The sequence below is a fragment of the Helianthus annuus genome, chromosome 2 (genome assembly GCF_002127325.2).
Source record: "Helianthus annuus cultivar XRQ/B chromosome 2, HanXRQr2.0-SUNRISE, whole genome shotgun sequence".
NCBI classification, from domain to species: Eukaryota; Viridiplantae; Streptophyta; class Magnoliopsida; order Asterales; family Asteraceae; genus Helianthus; species Helianthus annuus.
The window spans coordinates 42,099,414-42,115,947 of NC_035434.2; the positions used below are offsets into that span (position 1 = coordinate 42,099,414).

The window sequence follows — 16,534 nt, forward strand, 5'->3', positions numbered from 1 at the left end:
ATAATACCTAATAAACAACAACAACAACAATAATAATAATAAATTATTATAAATCACAACAACAACAATAACAATAATAATAACACACAAATATAATCAGTGTTTAAGGTATGTCGGGTTAGATTGCTCACCAAAAGAGCCCCGATGACACCTATTGTATTGCACAGCCCAACCCACTAGTGTACACACACATCACACTAAACAAAAGAAATTAATTAGATTTCTCTCTCATTAACGAAATACCACACCGTCACCATTATCAACCAAACCCACCACCATTAACCAAACCCCACCATTAACCAAACCCCACCACTACCATCATCAACCAAAGCACCACCATCATCATTAACCAAACACCACCACCACTACCACACCTGCAACTCAAACCACTGGAATCACACTAAACCGTCGGTAACTCTTCTAGCACCGTCTAAATCCCAGCCTCGTTGGAGAATCAAGTCCAAACATTACCAGTATATACCTTCGCGTTGACCTAACCCCTAGCCTTCGTCGGAAAATCAAGGTTTCTACCCATGAACCATCATCCTTGACCCACAACATCTATCAACCATCATCACGACCTAAACCACCGAAGATTACGAACCCACCACCACCTTTGATGCAGTTCGCCATCGACGAGCATAGCCAGAACAACTAAAGATCCCCTGAAACCCTTGGGGTTTGTGTTAGAGAGAGACAGATAACCGGAATGGCTAGAGAACCGTCAGAACCCACTGACTAAAGGCCCGTTGAAACCCGGAGATGGTTGAGAGTGGAAGAGAGAGAGAGAGAGAGAGGAGAGGGAGAGGGTGAGGTGGCTCATATTTAAAATTGTTATTATTTAATTTTTTTCTTATGTATTTAAGAAATATTTTAAACTAAGGGTATTTTGTCTTTCAACAAAAAGTTAAGATAGATTTTGGACGAGGTTAACAATTTAGATGGAAACAACAAAATTTAGATATCTCGAGGACTCACAAACAAATTTTTTTTATACCGTGAAAATAGTCAAACCTTACAAAAGAAAAAAAATGACATTTTAGTCTAAAATTGTTATACATTGCAACTGATTACAGGGAAAAATAAAAAACGTGACATGAGGTGTAAATAAGATTTTTTTTTGAATAGTAGAATACAGGGAAAAATAAAAAATGTGACATGAGGTGTAAATAAGATTTTTTTTAGAGTAAACTGCCATTTTGGTCCTTGTGGTTTGGGCACTTTTGCCATTTTAGTCCAAATCTCAAACTTTTTAAATCTGGGTCCCTGTGGTTTTACTTTTATTGCCATTTTAGTCCAAATCTCAAACTTTTTGAAACAGTCAAAAAAGGGGGTTTTTGAATTTTGGACTAAAATGGCAATAAAGATGAAACCACAGGGACCCAGATTTAAAAAGTTTAAGATTTAGACTAAAATGACAAAAATACCTAAACCACAGGGACCAAAATGGCAGTTTACTCTTTTTTTGAATAGTAGAATATAGAATTGCTAGGGAGGTAGTGGTGGAGTGGTTAGGGAAAAATTTGGTGTTCTTTGTGAATCATGTTCGACTCCCACTCTCTCCATTATTTTCTGCAGCATTTAGGTGAAGGACTAATACGGGTGGCGCCGGTTCGTCTTGGATGGGAGGCGAGGTTTTTACCGATTATTCCACTGTCATGCATTTGGGCGGATGAAGGTCGGGTTTCCGCATATCTAAGAGAGTCAAGGGGCTAACGACTGTCGAGTAGTCGACCTTGGCCACAGCGCCCTGGTATTAAAAAAAAAGTATGAATATAGAATTGGAAGTAGGGCTTTTTATCTCGAATATACCACCATCATCAGATCATCATCCCAACTCTCTCACTCTCACTCAAAATTGCGGACCTCCTCGAACCTGGTACAGGTACTCCTCTCTCTCTCTCTCTCTCTCTCTCTCTCTCACACACACACTAACTCACTCACTCACACGCACTGAACTCAAACTTGAGTTCACATTCAATCTTACTTAATTTCAACTCGTATCTTAGCATTTTAGATCTTCGGGTCCCTAAACGTAGTTCAGTTTTTGTTACATTTTATAAACCCAAATTCTTCTTGATGCAGTAACGGGTAGTTTGCAGTTGGATTCCCGAGGTTGGATTTGAAGTGGGAATTAACCAATTAAAACCAGGTATGATCTAGATCACTCATCTTCACTGTTTTCACTGAGTTTCTATTACTGTTTTTACTCAATTAACCATTTCAAATTCTGTTATTTTGTGTGCTTATTTGCCCAAAAATTAAATATTGAAAATTTGAAGGAACCCTGAATCAAGAAATTAAAAATGACTAATTTCATTTAAAACATTAAGATTCACAGCAGCTGGTAAATAAATAAGTGTGAATCAGACTTATAGTTTTGTTAGAGCAAAATTGTGAGATTAAATTGTAGTTATATTGCTAAAAGTTTATTAACTTTTGAATGGGAAAGCTTCAAAGTGCAAAGTTATTTTCAAAAGTGTCAAAGCTTTTGGTAACATGTGGTTTGCAGTCATCAATCTATATACTGATATGGGTTTGATAAAGGGTTGTTGGGTTGAATGGAAACGAGTATGATTTCGTAATCGAATTCTTTTAGGTGAGTATGGAGGATTCCCGGTTTTATGGGCGTCAATTGGTTATAGTTATATCTTTGTTTTTTTAGTAACCATGAGAACCTATTACCGGAAAACTCATGGGACCCAAATACCATTGGGATCGGGTAAAATGTAGCTTGGGTTGAGCTGGGCAAGTGGCCTTCAACGGGGTTAAAGGCAGAAATTCAGTGGAAGCTCGATTCAGACGTAGCTCATGTTATGTTTCATTTTCTTGCAACTATGACTTATGATATTAATAGTTAAGATTTAAGAAAATCAGCTTTAGACTCATCCAAGTTTTTCTTAAAATGACATTTAACTCTTTTAGTTAAAAGTTTTAACTAAAAGAGTTAAATGCCATTTTAGTACCTGTGGTTTGGGGCATTTTGCCAGTTTAGTCCAAAAGTTTCATTTTTCGTCTGTGGGTTCAAAAAGGTTTCACCGTTGCCATTTTAGTCCACTACGGTAACTTCATCCATTTTTTTCTGTCAACGAGAAGGGCAATTCGGTCATTTTATATGGCCGAATTGCCCTTTTAGTTAACAGAATTACATATAAAATGACCGAATTGCCCTTCTCGTTAACAGAAAAAATGGATGAAGTGAACCCAGTGAACTAAAATGGCAACAATGAAACCTTTTTGGACCCACATGCGAAAAATGAAACCTTTGGACTAAACCGGCAAAACGGCCCAAACCACAAGGACTAAAATGGCATTTAACTCTAACTAAAAAGATTTCAACTTTTGTGACCAACCAACAGGAGAACTTTCTTCCAACTTCATGCTGACATGGCAGAATACGAGAGCAGCCACCATAACTACGCCATACCAAAAGAAACCGCTCTGCAAGCACTAAACACCATCATCCAACTTCATTTCGAGAAAACCCTGGAAAAGAAACGAGCGGTGGACCTACAAAAAAAGGAACTCTGGAAGCTTTTCCAACTCTTCTTCCTCTTCTTAGCCCTCGTATTCGCCGCACAAGTTCAATCCCCACGGCTCCAATGCCGCCACTGCTGGGTACCCATCGGTCTACTCACCCTTGCCCACCTCATCTTCTACGTGTCGGTGGCTCAGACCCTTCGGTGCATCAACGGGTTCAAGTATCAACGGAGGTGCCACAAGTTGACACTCGGGTTAGCCACCGAGCGGCTCAGGCAGATCCGGATGAGAATGAGTAGCATGGTTGCTGGTGGCGGTGAAGATGTCGTTAGGGATGATTATGAGATTCATTATCAAGAACCGCCAGATGCGTATTTTGGTAAGTTTAAGAGGAATTGGGCTCTGCATTTTGGGTTCTTGATCATCATTTATATGTTTATGGTATCATCCTCTGTTGTGGTTTTATGTTTTTGAGATTTGTATTAAAAACATTGCTGGTTTGAGCTTTAGTTTGATCAATTGTATCATGGTTTGTTTTCTTATGGTTCTTTCTGGTGTTTGTGATTGGTACTTTACCCAAACTAAACTTGAAAATATTTGCGGGTACAGATGCAGGTATGGTATTAGGTGATACATGGTCTAATTACCTGAATACATATACCCGTTCACCCAAACTAAAATTGGAAATATATTTTTTTTTTGTTTTTATTTACCACCAATATGTCCATTCTGATAGCAATTGTGACCCGGTAAAACAAGACGATTTAAACTTGCTAGCCGTTAAAAAAAAATGGGGATGGATCGAACCATTCGAACGGGTTGGCAACAACATTTGACCCGATATCCATGACGGAGATTATAGGATCCATGCATAACCCAAGCCCCCAACCATGGGCGTAGCATTTAAGGGGCCGGGAGGGGCGCCCGACCCCCCGAACTTTTCGCTCAGTAGTGTTGTACATGTAGTTTTCGTATAGAAATTTTTGGGTATATACGTATTCGACCCCCCGGTTCTATAGAAATTTTTGAGTATATGTGTTTTCGAGCCCCCCGACGAAAACTTCAAGCTTCGCCACTGCCCCCAACCCACGTTCACCTTAAAAGGGCAGTGAATGAGAATCTCTTTCTTGGTTATTTTTTCTCATTGGACTTTTAAGTTGAATTAATTGTTCCATTGCTAGAACAAATTTGGCATATTTATGTTGTGTAGTGTTCTTTGGAAGCTAAATTTGAAATGGGTGGTGATTTCAGTATCCCGGTTCACGTCTAGATTGCCACGGTTTGTGTTGGTGGTGAATATATATTCGAAAACGAACGGTTGATCTATCTTAATTTACTGTTTCGTTTGAATTTCAATTATCTTATCCGTTCCCTCTATTACTCCTATCACATTCAATACCCGGATTACAAATATCCATTCCATACCCGGTCCATTGCCAATCTGTGTTGCTCGTTTTTTCCGTGATGAGGCAAGGCTAAACGACCCGACACACATTGGGCCTAGTAGGTGGTTTGGCTAAATAACCGGGAGTTGTTTCTTTTTAAGGCGATAGTGTGTCAAAAAATGTTTGGTTTATTTAATATAAAACTACTCCAAAACTAGCTTGTTGGACTAGAGGTGCACATGATAACCGGTTTATTAATCAAAACCGGAACCAGTTAATAACCATTCGTCTAGTAACTAGTTTGAGGTTATTTAGTCTATTTACACCCACTTAACTTCAAAAACTAACCTCCATCCATACTAGGGACTATTCGAGTAACAAGTTGTCAAACCGTAAGGAGCATACATGTGATTTTAGAAAGTTGGAGACAAAAGTGAAATTTTGGCAAACCACATGGACTATCCGCGTATTTTACTCTAACCCATATTACTTAAGTACTCAAATTACTAAGCAATATAATTTTGCCACCTCAATTCACCGGCCACACACACAGCCGCCGTCCCTTCTTCTTTCCTACAACACCCCCTCGCTCTCCCTCTGTTTCTCCGTCGGACGACAACGGTGGCATCGCCGCCTCAGGTGGCAACAGCGGTTATTCGCTGCCCTTCTTCTCCGACAAACACCCCCAACACCCACCTGCAACCCCCTAGCCCCCGCCATTCTCACACAGCAGCAAGAGTGAGGAAGATCAACCAAAGTGAGATAAGGAGACCAGAGAAGACAACGGATGACGGTAGCGCCGCCGCTCACCGCGGCGGTGGGATTTTCAGTGGAGTTCGGGTAAACCCTTCCTTCCCTTGTTCTTAGATCCGATCAAACCAGGTTTCTTTTTCCGACACTTTTGGGTGTGGTTTCAGGAGTCAAGATTTTGAAGAGATGATGATGGCGGTGGTGTTTGCCAGCGGCGGCAGCCGCAGCCGGCGGCGTTGGGGTCCGCCGGCAGTGGCTGTGATGATATGGCGCAGATGGCTTGGTTTCGGTTCACTTCGATTTAGGCAGGTTCATCTCCGTACGGTTCGGGTCAACAGCAAGTCAACGCGAGTCAAATGCAGTCAACTGATGAAACACGAGACCCGATAAAAGTTTAAACGACACGAAAATTTTATTACATTGTTTATGTACGTTATAGTTTACGCGAACCGAGCTCGAATCATCGTAGTTTATATTTTGTGATTGTTTTCATTTTTTGCAAACTTCGCGAAAAATTATATATATTGATTGAATTGTGTTGCGTTTTGACAATTATAACGACACTCGGTTGTCGGTTTATCCTAAAAACAGAGGAACCTTTGTTCATTTTTCGTTAAAAACACGAAATACGACACATGATTATATTCCAAAAACGACATTTATCGAGGTTCAAGTAATTTTTATAAAATAAATATAAGAGTATATTTATTTTGGCGATGCTTTATAACACGAGTTACTAGTTAACAAAACCCGACAACTTATATAAAGTAAATGTAATTATTTATATTCATTTCAAAAACGTTTAGAAACTCGAGGGTTTATATAAAAATAAATATAATAACTTATATTTATTTCAAAACGCTTTGAAACGCGAAAACTTCTTTAAAATGGATATAATTAGTTATGCTTATTTCAAACGGCGATAAACCGAATACTTTCGAATACCTTATAAAATAAATATAAGAGTAAGCTACAATTTTACCCCCTGGGTTTAAGCCAATTGGCACTCTGACCCCCTCCATGGAAATAATTGCAATTTTACCCCCCAACGTTGTTGTTATGTCGCAATATTACCCCCTGCCGTTAAATAAGTTAACAGATCTGTTAACTGGAATGTGAAATGACTATATTGCCCTTTCATATTACCCCCTATGGTTTGTTCTACTCTGTAATATTACCCCTAGGTGTAAAAAGACTAAATTGTCCTTTCTTATTACCCCCTATGGTTTGTTGTACTCAACAATATTACCCTCCGGTGTTAAACAGTTCTTGCAAACCTTACCCCCACCACCATCAGCCGCCACCACCCACCTCCACCACCATCAGCCTCCACCACCCACCTGGTTATAAGTAATATATAAATTTATACATGAAAAATAAACCACCATCATGTGCACAACATTTGCTACAAATAATTGCAGAAACTTGAGGTCATTTGGGTGATTTTTTATCATTCGACACATTTAACCAGAGCTAAATGTATAACTTTACATCTTTGGCCTTTACAAAGCCTGGGTATTCCATATTTTCATCAACTTCAATTGATGATTTTTAAAGAAATAGAAAAATGATGATGGTCAACTAACTAAGAGGGAACATAAGACCATAATCAAATTACCTACAGTAGTAAACTTCTTTACATCCACCGGGGCAATTTATAACCCCAGGCAATGGGAATTTCTTTGAGTGAGGCAATTCCAATTTCTCAAGCATTAATAATTCCAACGTTTCATTAAAGCTATCATCTTTTGGGCTGCCTAAACCCTGCAGATACAGCTTCCTTCCGATTTAAATTTCTATTGATCCAATAAAACGGAAGCAGCAACCGCATAGAAGACAATCTATCTACAACAGAGTAAAATAAATAAAAGTCAAGGAAATGAATAAACCCACACACAAATGGTACAAATGCTGATAATTTAACAAGAAAATGTTTCAACTGGTTGCTTTAGATCTGTTATATTGCTAGGGCGACCAGATCCCTATAGTTTATCAGGACTTTGATTCTACTGGTTGCGTGAATTCTGTTCCAGATCCCTATAGGTAAGCAATTAAACCCTAACAATAAACAGAATAATTGCAAACCAGATCCCTCCGTCACCAACAGCTCCTTCTCCGTCTCCGGTTATCCTCTCCGGCGACCATTGAACCTCCTCTGTCATCATTGTTCACCTCCGTTCACCTTCTCCATTCTTCAGCATCATCATATCCTAACCGTTCATTGATCGTCATCATCGAAGAAGAAGAACGATCGGTGGATGAAAGTTTAAATTAGGGTTTCAGGGATCAACGAAGAAGAAGAACGATCGGTTACGGATCTGGTGGAAAGGTGAAGAAGAAAGGGAGATGGGGTTCGTTTTGGTCTCCTTCCGGATGGTTGTGGTGGTGGTTTTGTGGCGGCGGCAGTTGCGGTGGTTGTGGTGGTGAATGGCGGTGGCAGTGGTGGTGCCCGGTGGTGATTATTGTGGTGGATGAGAGAGAGACAGGAGAGAGATGGTATCAAAATACCCTTACCTGGGCAAGAAAAGGGTTTCAGGGATCAACGAAGAAGAACTATCTGTATATATGTGTAGGTATTTTATATATATATAATAATAATAATAATAATAATAATAATAATAATAATAATAATAATAATAATAATAATAATAATAATAATAATAATAATAATAATAATAATAAATATGGGGTAAGATTACCAAAATACCCTTATCTATAACAGTCAAACTATCGTTGACTGACGCCAGGGGGTAATATTGCGACATAACAACAACGTTGGGGGGTAAAGTTGCAATTATTTCCATGGAGGGGGTCAGAGTGCCAATTGGCTTAAACCCCAGGGGTAAATTGCAGTTTACTCTAAATATAATTGTATATATTTATTTCAAACGTCGTTATTCGTATAATTTTTATAAAATAAATATAATTGTTTATATTTATTTAAGTTTTTTAGAATCCGAATATTTTTATAAAATAAATATAGTTGATTATATTCATTTCAAACGTCAAGATTTCGAATACATAAATATATATACATATATTTACATCTTACGAAAACTACAACGATAACGTTGCGTATTCGGAATAATATATATATATATATATATATATATATATATATATATATATATATATATATATATATATATATGTATGTATGTATACGCGTACATATACTTTCATCGCACGAAAGCTACAACGAGACGTGCCACTATCGATCTACGTATTTCTAATTCATGACGACTAACACGACTTCGTAAATATAGTTATGTTTATATATATATCCTAATCACTCGGAAACTAAGTCGTTTACGAGACTTAGTATCTATTCCGATTAAAAGGGATCACATAACCATAGATTGGTTATTACAAACCAAGGCGATAACACTTCCCTAGAGTCGTTGGTTAATGATTCGGTTGAGCTTGGACACGTAGCTACGTCGTCATATTTAGAAACTTATAAGTTATTTCATGGTAGGAATGTTATAGGTTGCACGCTAGCAAGTTCACGTTCTTGGAACGACACTACGGAATCACGTTAAGCTAGCTTTGCACAAGGATATCAAGGTGAGTTCATAACCCCCACTTTTCACGGTTTTACATTTTTTTATAAATATTTTCGGGGGTGGAAAGACATGTAAGTTTCACAAAAGTAAATAACATTTCAATGAATGAACACTCAGATTTCTAAACCATGTTGCGAAGGGATTTCAACGAACTCGAATGGTTTACAAAAGGTTTAAGTTAAACATAACGGTTTTACAAAACACACGCGTACACAATATTTCGATGAACGAAACAACAGATTTCTAAACCATGTGGCAAATGGATTTTGACAAACTCAAATGGTTTATGAAAGATTTATGCTAAACATACCAACACTCGCGTATTTTCGAAACGTGCATGAGTTTTATGACTAGTGACGGAAGGGTCCTAGTTACTACGGGACTGGTTTGTCCTGCATGCAAGTAAGAGGGCGGGTTGGTCCTGCTTACAGACACAAACGTGCTAGGCCCAATAACACGGATGACATGGGCTAGGCCCAATCTCGTGCGTGGCACGAAGACTCAAGGACTGGATTGTCCACTACTCAACTAAGGGCCGTAGGGTCGGTTAAAACTGTACAGTGAAGTCCTCGCTACACATTGGAACTATAACCACCTGCTAGTCGGCCGTCTTGAGTAAACGGTTTGGCGAGGCACTTTTTAGGACGGGGTGGGTTATAGGCTCATGCGGGCAATGTTGTCTTTATCGTACGCGGACATTGACGGTTATAAAATTTTTATAAACACAAGGTTTTCAAATGACATGCCAAAGAAAATGGTTTTATTACATTCTCTCAACAATACTTAAACCGGTTATCAAAAAGATTTATTTCAAATCTTTTTCAAACAAACTATGAACTCGCCAACTTTATGTTGATTTTTCTCGCATGTTCTTTCTCAGGTTGCATTTTAAAAACTATAGAACAGTTGGAATAGGAGAACCCATGGGAATTCGAGTACTTAGCGGGCTTTCATTTTCTAGAAGTCTTAGCTCAAATACTTCCGCTGTGTAATGAAGATACCATTCGGATCACACCAACTCTGATATGCAGTTCGAGGTCTGAAGACACCAAGTGGAAGATTTTTGGAGATGTTGTCTTTAGCTCATTCCGTTAAGGTTGGGCGAGAATTAGAGAGAAGAAGGGAAAGGGTTCGGCCTGCCCTAACCCTAATTGGCTGTACGTGTTTTAAGCCCAAATGTTTAGTTTCTTGTTTAGCAAGGGATTAACCCTAATTCTAGCATATAAATATATCTCTTGTACTTGTAATCATTATCACTCAATAAACTACAAACCCTAGTTGCCCCTGTGGATTTAGGTTACACATTGTGACCGAACCACGTAAATCTCGTGTCTAATTTTCTTATTACTTTCATTTATTGATCGTGTGTGTGCTCTAAACCCTAACAAAGTCGAGAGTCTTGATGCGAATATCAAAAAAGGTTGTTAGCCCTCAAGGAACGAACAACCGATGCCTACGTTCTCACAGTGCTTAGGATGAACACCGATGGTAAGTTGGATTTGGACAGACATATATTAGAAAAAAAGGAAAAATCAAGATTCACCAAAGACTTCTACGCAAGTTGGAGTAGGAGAACGAGGAAGATGACGCATAGTCTTTTTTAGTTGGTTAAATTTTTTCGTACTTTTTTAGGAATTTAGATTTTGTTGCATTATTTTAGTATTTTAAATTTTTTGTACTTTTTAAAATTTAATGCACTTTTAATTTATTTGTCTAATTTGGATAACATTAATAATAAGATTTACATAATGATTAAATAAAAAAATAATAATTGAAAGATAACAGGGTGTAGTTAAATCAATAAACCATTATCAGTTATGTGAAAAACACTTTATGACGTCACAATAAAAAAAGGCCATTACGCTTGGCCTAATTTCAACATGCCATTTTAAAAGTAAAATTATTGATACGAAAATGGTTTTATTCAATACCTTATGGAAGTTAGTATTGAATTTGAATGGTCAAACTAGAACTTTTTAGTATTGAGTTTGAAAGGTCAAACTAGAATTTAGGTGATGATTTTTTGTGTATGCAATAATCTTTTCTTTCTATAAAAAAGGTTTTATTGAACTATAAATTATTTTTACTGTGAGAAGTCAAACTATTATTTAGGGTTAACCTGTATACAAAAATTATGATTTTTTGCATTCTTTTGTGTATTGTTAAGACAACGTAATGAGGCCTTATCCGAAGCTAAACGTAGAGGCAGATTGAAACTATTAATCCTAGATAAACATGTTAAACTTAGCAATAAAACATCTAAATATTGTATGACAAGAAGTATTTACAATTTGTAAGTTATAACTGTATTTTGCATTATTATATATAATTTGCATTATTATATATAATTTGCATTATTATATATATAATACGTAGTTTTAATTATAAAAAAATATTTAAAGATTTCATAATTATATGGCTTTCATTATTTAACGCATATAATATATGGGTACATAGCCTAGTTTTAATGTATGTATAACTGAAAGAAATAAATAAATACAAAACAAAATAAAAAGAAATAAATAAATACGAAACCAAATAAATTATATATATGAATACAAATGATTTTGGGAAATAGATTTGGTATATGAAAAAGGGAAAATTAGAAAGAAAAAGAATAAACAGAGTAAGAAATAAAATAAAGGAAAAGTGGAAAATCAAATTAAACAGCTGGATCTTTGACCGAATCTCGGACCTTTTGTAGAACCAGCCATATTGCCTTTCCACTCTATCTCACAAATATTGTTCATAAATAGAGATATCTACTAAGACAATTATAGGAGACAAGCTCGACGGAGATCAATGGCTTAAAACTAAGTGGTGGTATTTTCGTAAATATAAGGTTTAAAGAATTGAAGAAACAAATAAAAAAGGGTATTATGGTCCTTTCTCACTTGTACTCTTTCCACCATTGATTTTCAAACTACTATAACGTTTTCATAACTTAATATTTTTTTTAAAAACAATTACACCGTATTAACGAGCATTTCATTCCCTTTAATTCAAGCAGCCCATTACTATAGTTTTCTTAAAAAAATTACATGATTTTGAATACCCATTACGTGATTTTGAATACCCAACACATGACTACGTGATTTTGAATACCCATTACGTGATTACATGATTTCATTATAGTATGCGGTACCACACTAAGTGATTACGTAATTACGTAACAATAGTTGACTATGTATTATTACGTGACTACGAGATTTTGAATACCCATTACGTGGTTACGCGATTTCATTATACTATATTTTATGTGAAGCAACACCGAGTGATTACGTTATAAGTATAATTGTAATAACATTAGTTATAACAAATCATATTGAATGTGTAATCACGTAATAGGTTTATATCGAATGTGTAATCACGTAATGGTTTATGTAGAATGTGTAATCACGTAATGTGTATTCAAAATCACGTAGTCATGTGTTGGGTATTCAAAATCACGTAATGAACTAATAGGTATTCAAATTCATGTAAATTTGTTTAAGAAAACTATAACAATAGGCTGCTCGAGTTAAAGAGAATGAAATGCTCGTATTTTTTTTTTAATATTAACATATGAAAAAGTTATAACCGTTTGAAAATCAAGGGGAAAGTTGTTTCAAGTGAGAAAGGACTAAATTCCCCTTAAAGCCAATACCACTTATCCTCTCCTCCATGTCACGTACAATTCGTATAAAAGATTTGTCTTGTATGGGATCCTTTCTCCATAAATACATACATGATATTTGCTAAAAGTTTTATCACAAGTAAAACAAATCTTTGATACCTCTCTTCTTCTTCTTCTTCCACACAACTTACACCAAACTCCAACATGCTAGACTTTCTCCAACTCAGATCTTCTCTTTCGTTCGCAATTAAGGTAACAATAGAAATGTAGTTGTCTGTTTTGTAGATCTGTAAATACTAAAGCCTTATAAACTACTTCACCCACACTATTTTCCGTACAAATTCATGTTACTATTTAAAACACATAGTTGAAGTAAAGTTAAAACATGTATTTGAGGGAAACTTAAAACATGTTTTACAAAATATAATTTGTTACTAATTTTTTTAACTAGAAAAGTGACCCGCGCGCGTTGCGCCGCGGGGAACAAAATTGGCGTGCAATCGATCAGATTCATACCAGTTTTGTTTAAGCTTATCATACTTCTTTCATCATCAAAATCCAAGGGGTGCGGTCGAAATATACAAAGGTTAGAACTTAGAAACCATTAAATCGTAAACTGTACAAACTAACAACATGCAAACCTAATGTAAAATATTAGCATCATTAATTCATTATATCTAACACATTGTAAAAAAACTTACCATCATAAAACTTTTTGTTCTACCAGGATCATTGTAGCGAGCCAATAAACACCCGTCTTTTGGTTTGAGACCGTCAGAAAGAACACTGTTGTTTCTATGCCTAATAAATAAGAGCCTAGCTTATCTAGCAGACTTACTCATTCAAGAAGTTACAGTATTTGTTGTTTAAACGATGATGAATCCATGTTGTCTATAGCTTATATTATACACTTAACCAAAATATATATGAACTCAATAGTGACAAATTTGAATCCACTTGTGGATCCCAACTTTGACCCTCAACTATTTCATCTAAAAAAGCTAACTGGACATACAAACATCTATTAGCAATCAGATCATCAAAGCTACTAACATCAAGCACAAGGCCAAAACCGCACATTTCATATGCTAATTGTGCGACGTCTGCAATTCTTTGTAGAACCTCCTTTAACATTCAATAATACTACACTGTTATAGATTACAACTTCTGAGCTTCGAGTATAAAAAATTTTCAACTATTACAGTTCGAGAATCGAGTCTTCTAATTTCTAATCCACTTATCTTTCTACTGCATATAACCTAGCAAGGCAGCAGCCCAAACTTGTCTCATCAGGGTAAACACCCAACACGGGCATTATGTCGAGCATCTTGTGTGCATCAAGTACACGGTCAAGTTCATGACAACAACAACCATCCAAATCAGGGAATAAGAAACTCAATCAAGCAAAACATCAAACATCTTGTGAGCAACATCAAAACACACCAATAAACAACAACCAACTAAAAATGCAATTATCTTACGGACCAGTAGCTAACAAATTCAAAGGAAAAGCTAAAGAAAGCAAGGAATAAGAAACTTACAATATGGAGATCTCATAGCGGTTGCTGCTACTACTTCTATCGCGGTTTGGTGACCTTTCTTCTTCCCCTTCTCCTTTTTCTTCTTCTTCCCCGAAACACTCAAACAGAAAATCAACTCAGAAAGTCTCCGCTATGCACCGTCGCGCCGCGCCGGACTGCCGGATGCGACGGCGTCTTCTTCGGTTAACCACCGCCATGGAAAACCGTATCAACAGCTCCGCCTCAACCCACCGTAGAATCAGTTCCCTTTCTCCCTGTGCATTCTTTCTATCGCTCTCTCCCTCTCTTTCTCTGATCTGATTGAAAGCAGTAGCTAGGTTATGCGAGAAAGGGTACAAATCACAAAGTAAAGGGTACAACAAAAATAAACAAAGAAAATTATAACAGCACAAGGTACAACTCCTACAACACAAAAATGTTACAAATTAGAGTGTTATATAATGTGCTACACGTATATAATATATATTTGAAATAAAATAAAATCTGGTTTAAATAGATCTAAAAAAATTACTAATTTAATCTCTTCTTAACAACAATTTATTCCACCTTCAAGTATTCAAACCGAAACCTCTTCTCTAAAGGGATAAAGTCAAGCACCATACCATAACCATAGACAACCAAGTCATGGGTTATGGATTACGAAATCTGAAAAAAATAATATAAACAAAATAGAAAATTTATGTTAAAAAATAGAGTAAACTACCAAAATCGTCCATGAGTTTAGGGCATGTTTGTGAGTTTCATCCAAAACAACCTTTTTGTATGATATTGCCCTTCACTTTTGAGATTTTTTGTCATTTTCATCCAAACGTCTAATTTGTTTTGTTTTTTCTGTTAGACATTTAGATGAAAATGGCAAAATATCCCAAATATCAAGGACGATTTTGCAAAAAAAGTTAGACGTTTAGATGAAAATGACAAAAAAAATCTCAAAAGTGCAGGACAATATAGTATCAAAAAGTTGTTTTAGATAAAACTGACAAACATGTCCAAACCTCAGGCACGATTTTGGCAATTTACTCTAAAAAATAACTTACACTCTTAAAATAACTTATAAAATCTGAAAAAAAAACAATATAAACAAAATAAAAATTCATGTTTTAAGAAAGTTTTTGAAATTGGAGCCGACCCAAGAATCAAGCGACAAACCTTTATTATTATATATAATATAATCTTTATATTTTAAATTACGAAAATGCGCTTTTACAGTTAACATACAATATGGATGGAGTTAAGGCCACGGAGCAAACTAGCGACAAAGTAAAATGACTATTTTTAAAGGATTGGGGCAAAACCGTTGAAACGACCAAACCACAAGGAGCAAAACAGAAATTTACTCAAAAAATAATATTATGCACGGTTTCTATTATTTCCTCATAGTACGCTGGAAATAGGACTGATAAAAGATCTAACCTAAAATCTGAAGGGGTCCAAAATCCAAATGGTTTTGAGTTTTTGACTGCTTATGAACCACACATGTTTATATAATGAATTATACATCTACTGATATTAATAAATGAATCACATTTGCATAACCTCCTATCCAAAGACTACGACACTTGGCATTGATGCGAGAAACTATCTTCCAGGATTGATCCACAAGAAGAGTTTAAGAATTGTTGTTTTTGATATGGAAAACGATGATGAGCGTTACGTGGTAGATGCATATTTGGAAGGCGTTAGTCTTCAGGAAACCCTCTTATCTCATGGTTGGGCATGGACGGAAAAAATGTCAGGACTGATAAAAGATCTAACCTAAAATCTGAAGGGGTCCAAAATCCAAATGGTTTTGAGTTTTTGACTGCTTATGAACCACACATGTTTATATAATGGATTATACATCTACTGATATTAATAAATGAATCACATTTGCATAACCTCCTATCCAAAGACTACGACACTTGGCATTGATGCGAGAAACTATCTTCCAGGCTTGATCCACAAGAAGAGTTTGAGAATTATTGTTTTTGATATGGAAAACGATGATGAGCATTACGTGGTAGATGCATATTTGGAAGGCGTTAGTCTTCAGGAAACCCTCTTATCTCACGGTTGGGCATGGACGGAAAAAAAATGTCAGGACTGATAAAAGATCTAACCTAAAATCTGAAGGGGTCCAAAATCCAAATGGTTTTGAGTTTTTGACTGCTTATGAACCACACATGTTGTTTATGTAATGAATTATACATCTACTGA

General features: G+C 36.2%; 1 protein-coding gene and 1 long non-coding RNA gene across 2 annotated transcripts; one reads left to right on the forward strand and one right to left on the reverse strand.

The window, feature by feature from the left end:
- The first annotated feature begins 1,801 nt into the window (after positions 1-1,801).
- LOC110914590 lies at positions 1,802-4,028 on the forward strand. The gene is made up of 3 exons (XM_022159380.2): positions 1,802-1,885; positions 2,086-2,152; positions 3,360-4,028. Exon 3 carries the CDS (start codon positions 3,388-3,390, stop codon positions 3,952-3,954), a length of 567 nt encoding a protein of 188 aa, XP_022015072.1. The 5' UTR covers positions 1,802-1,885; positions 2,086-2,152; positions 3,360-3,387; the 3' UTR covers positions 3,955-4,028.
- Positions 4,029-7,030: 3,002 nt separating this feature from the next.
- LOC110914586 lies at positions 7,031-8,177 on the reverse strand. The gene is made up of 2 exons (XR_002578489.2): positions 7,701-8,177; positions 7,031-7,460 (listed from the first exon to the last, which is right to left on the reverse strand). It is a non-coding gene; the product is annotated as an uncharacterized LOC110914586 (long non-coding RNA).
- Between the last annotated feature and the right edge of the window lie 8,357 nt (positions 8,178-16,534).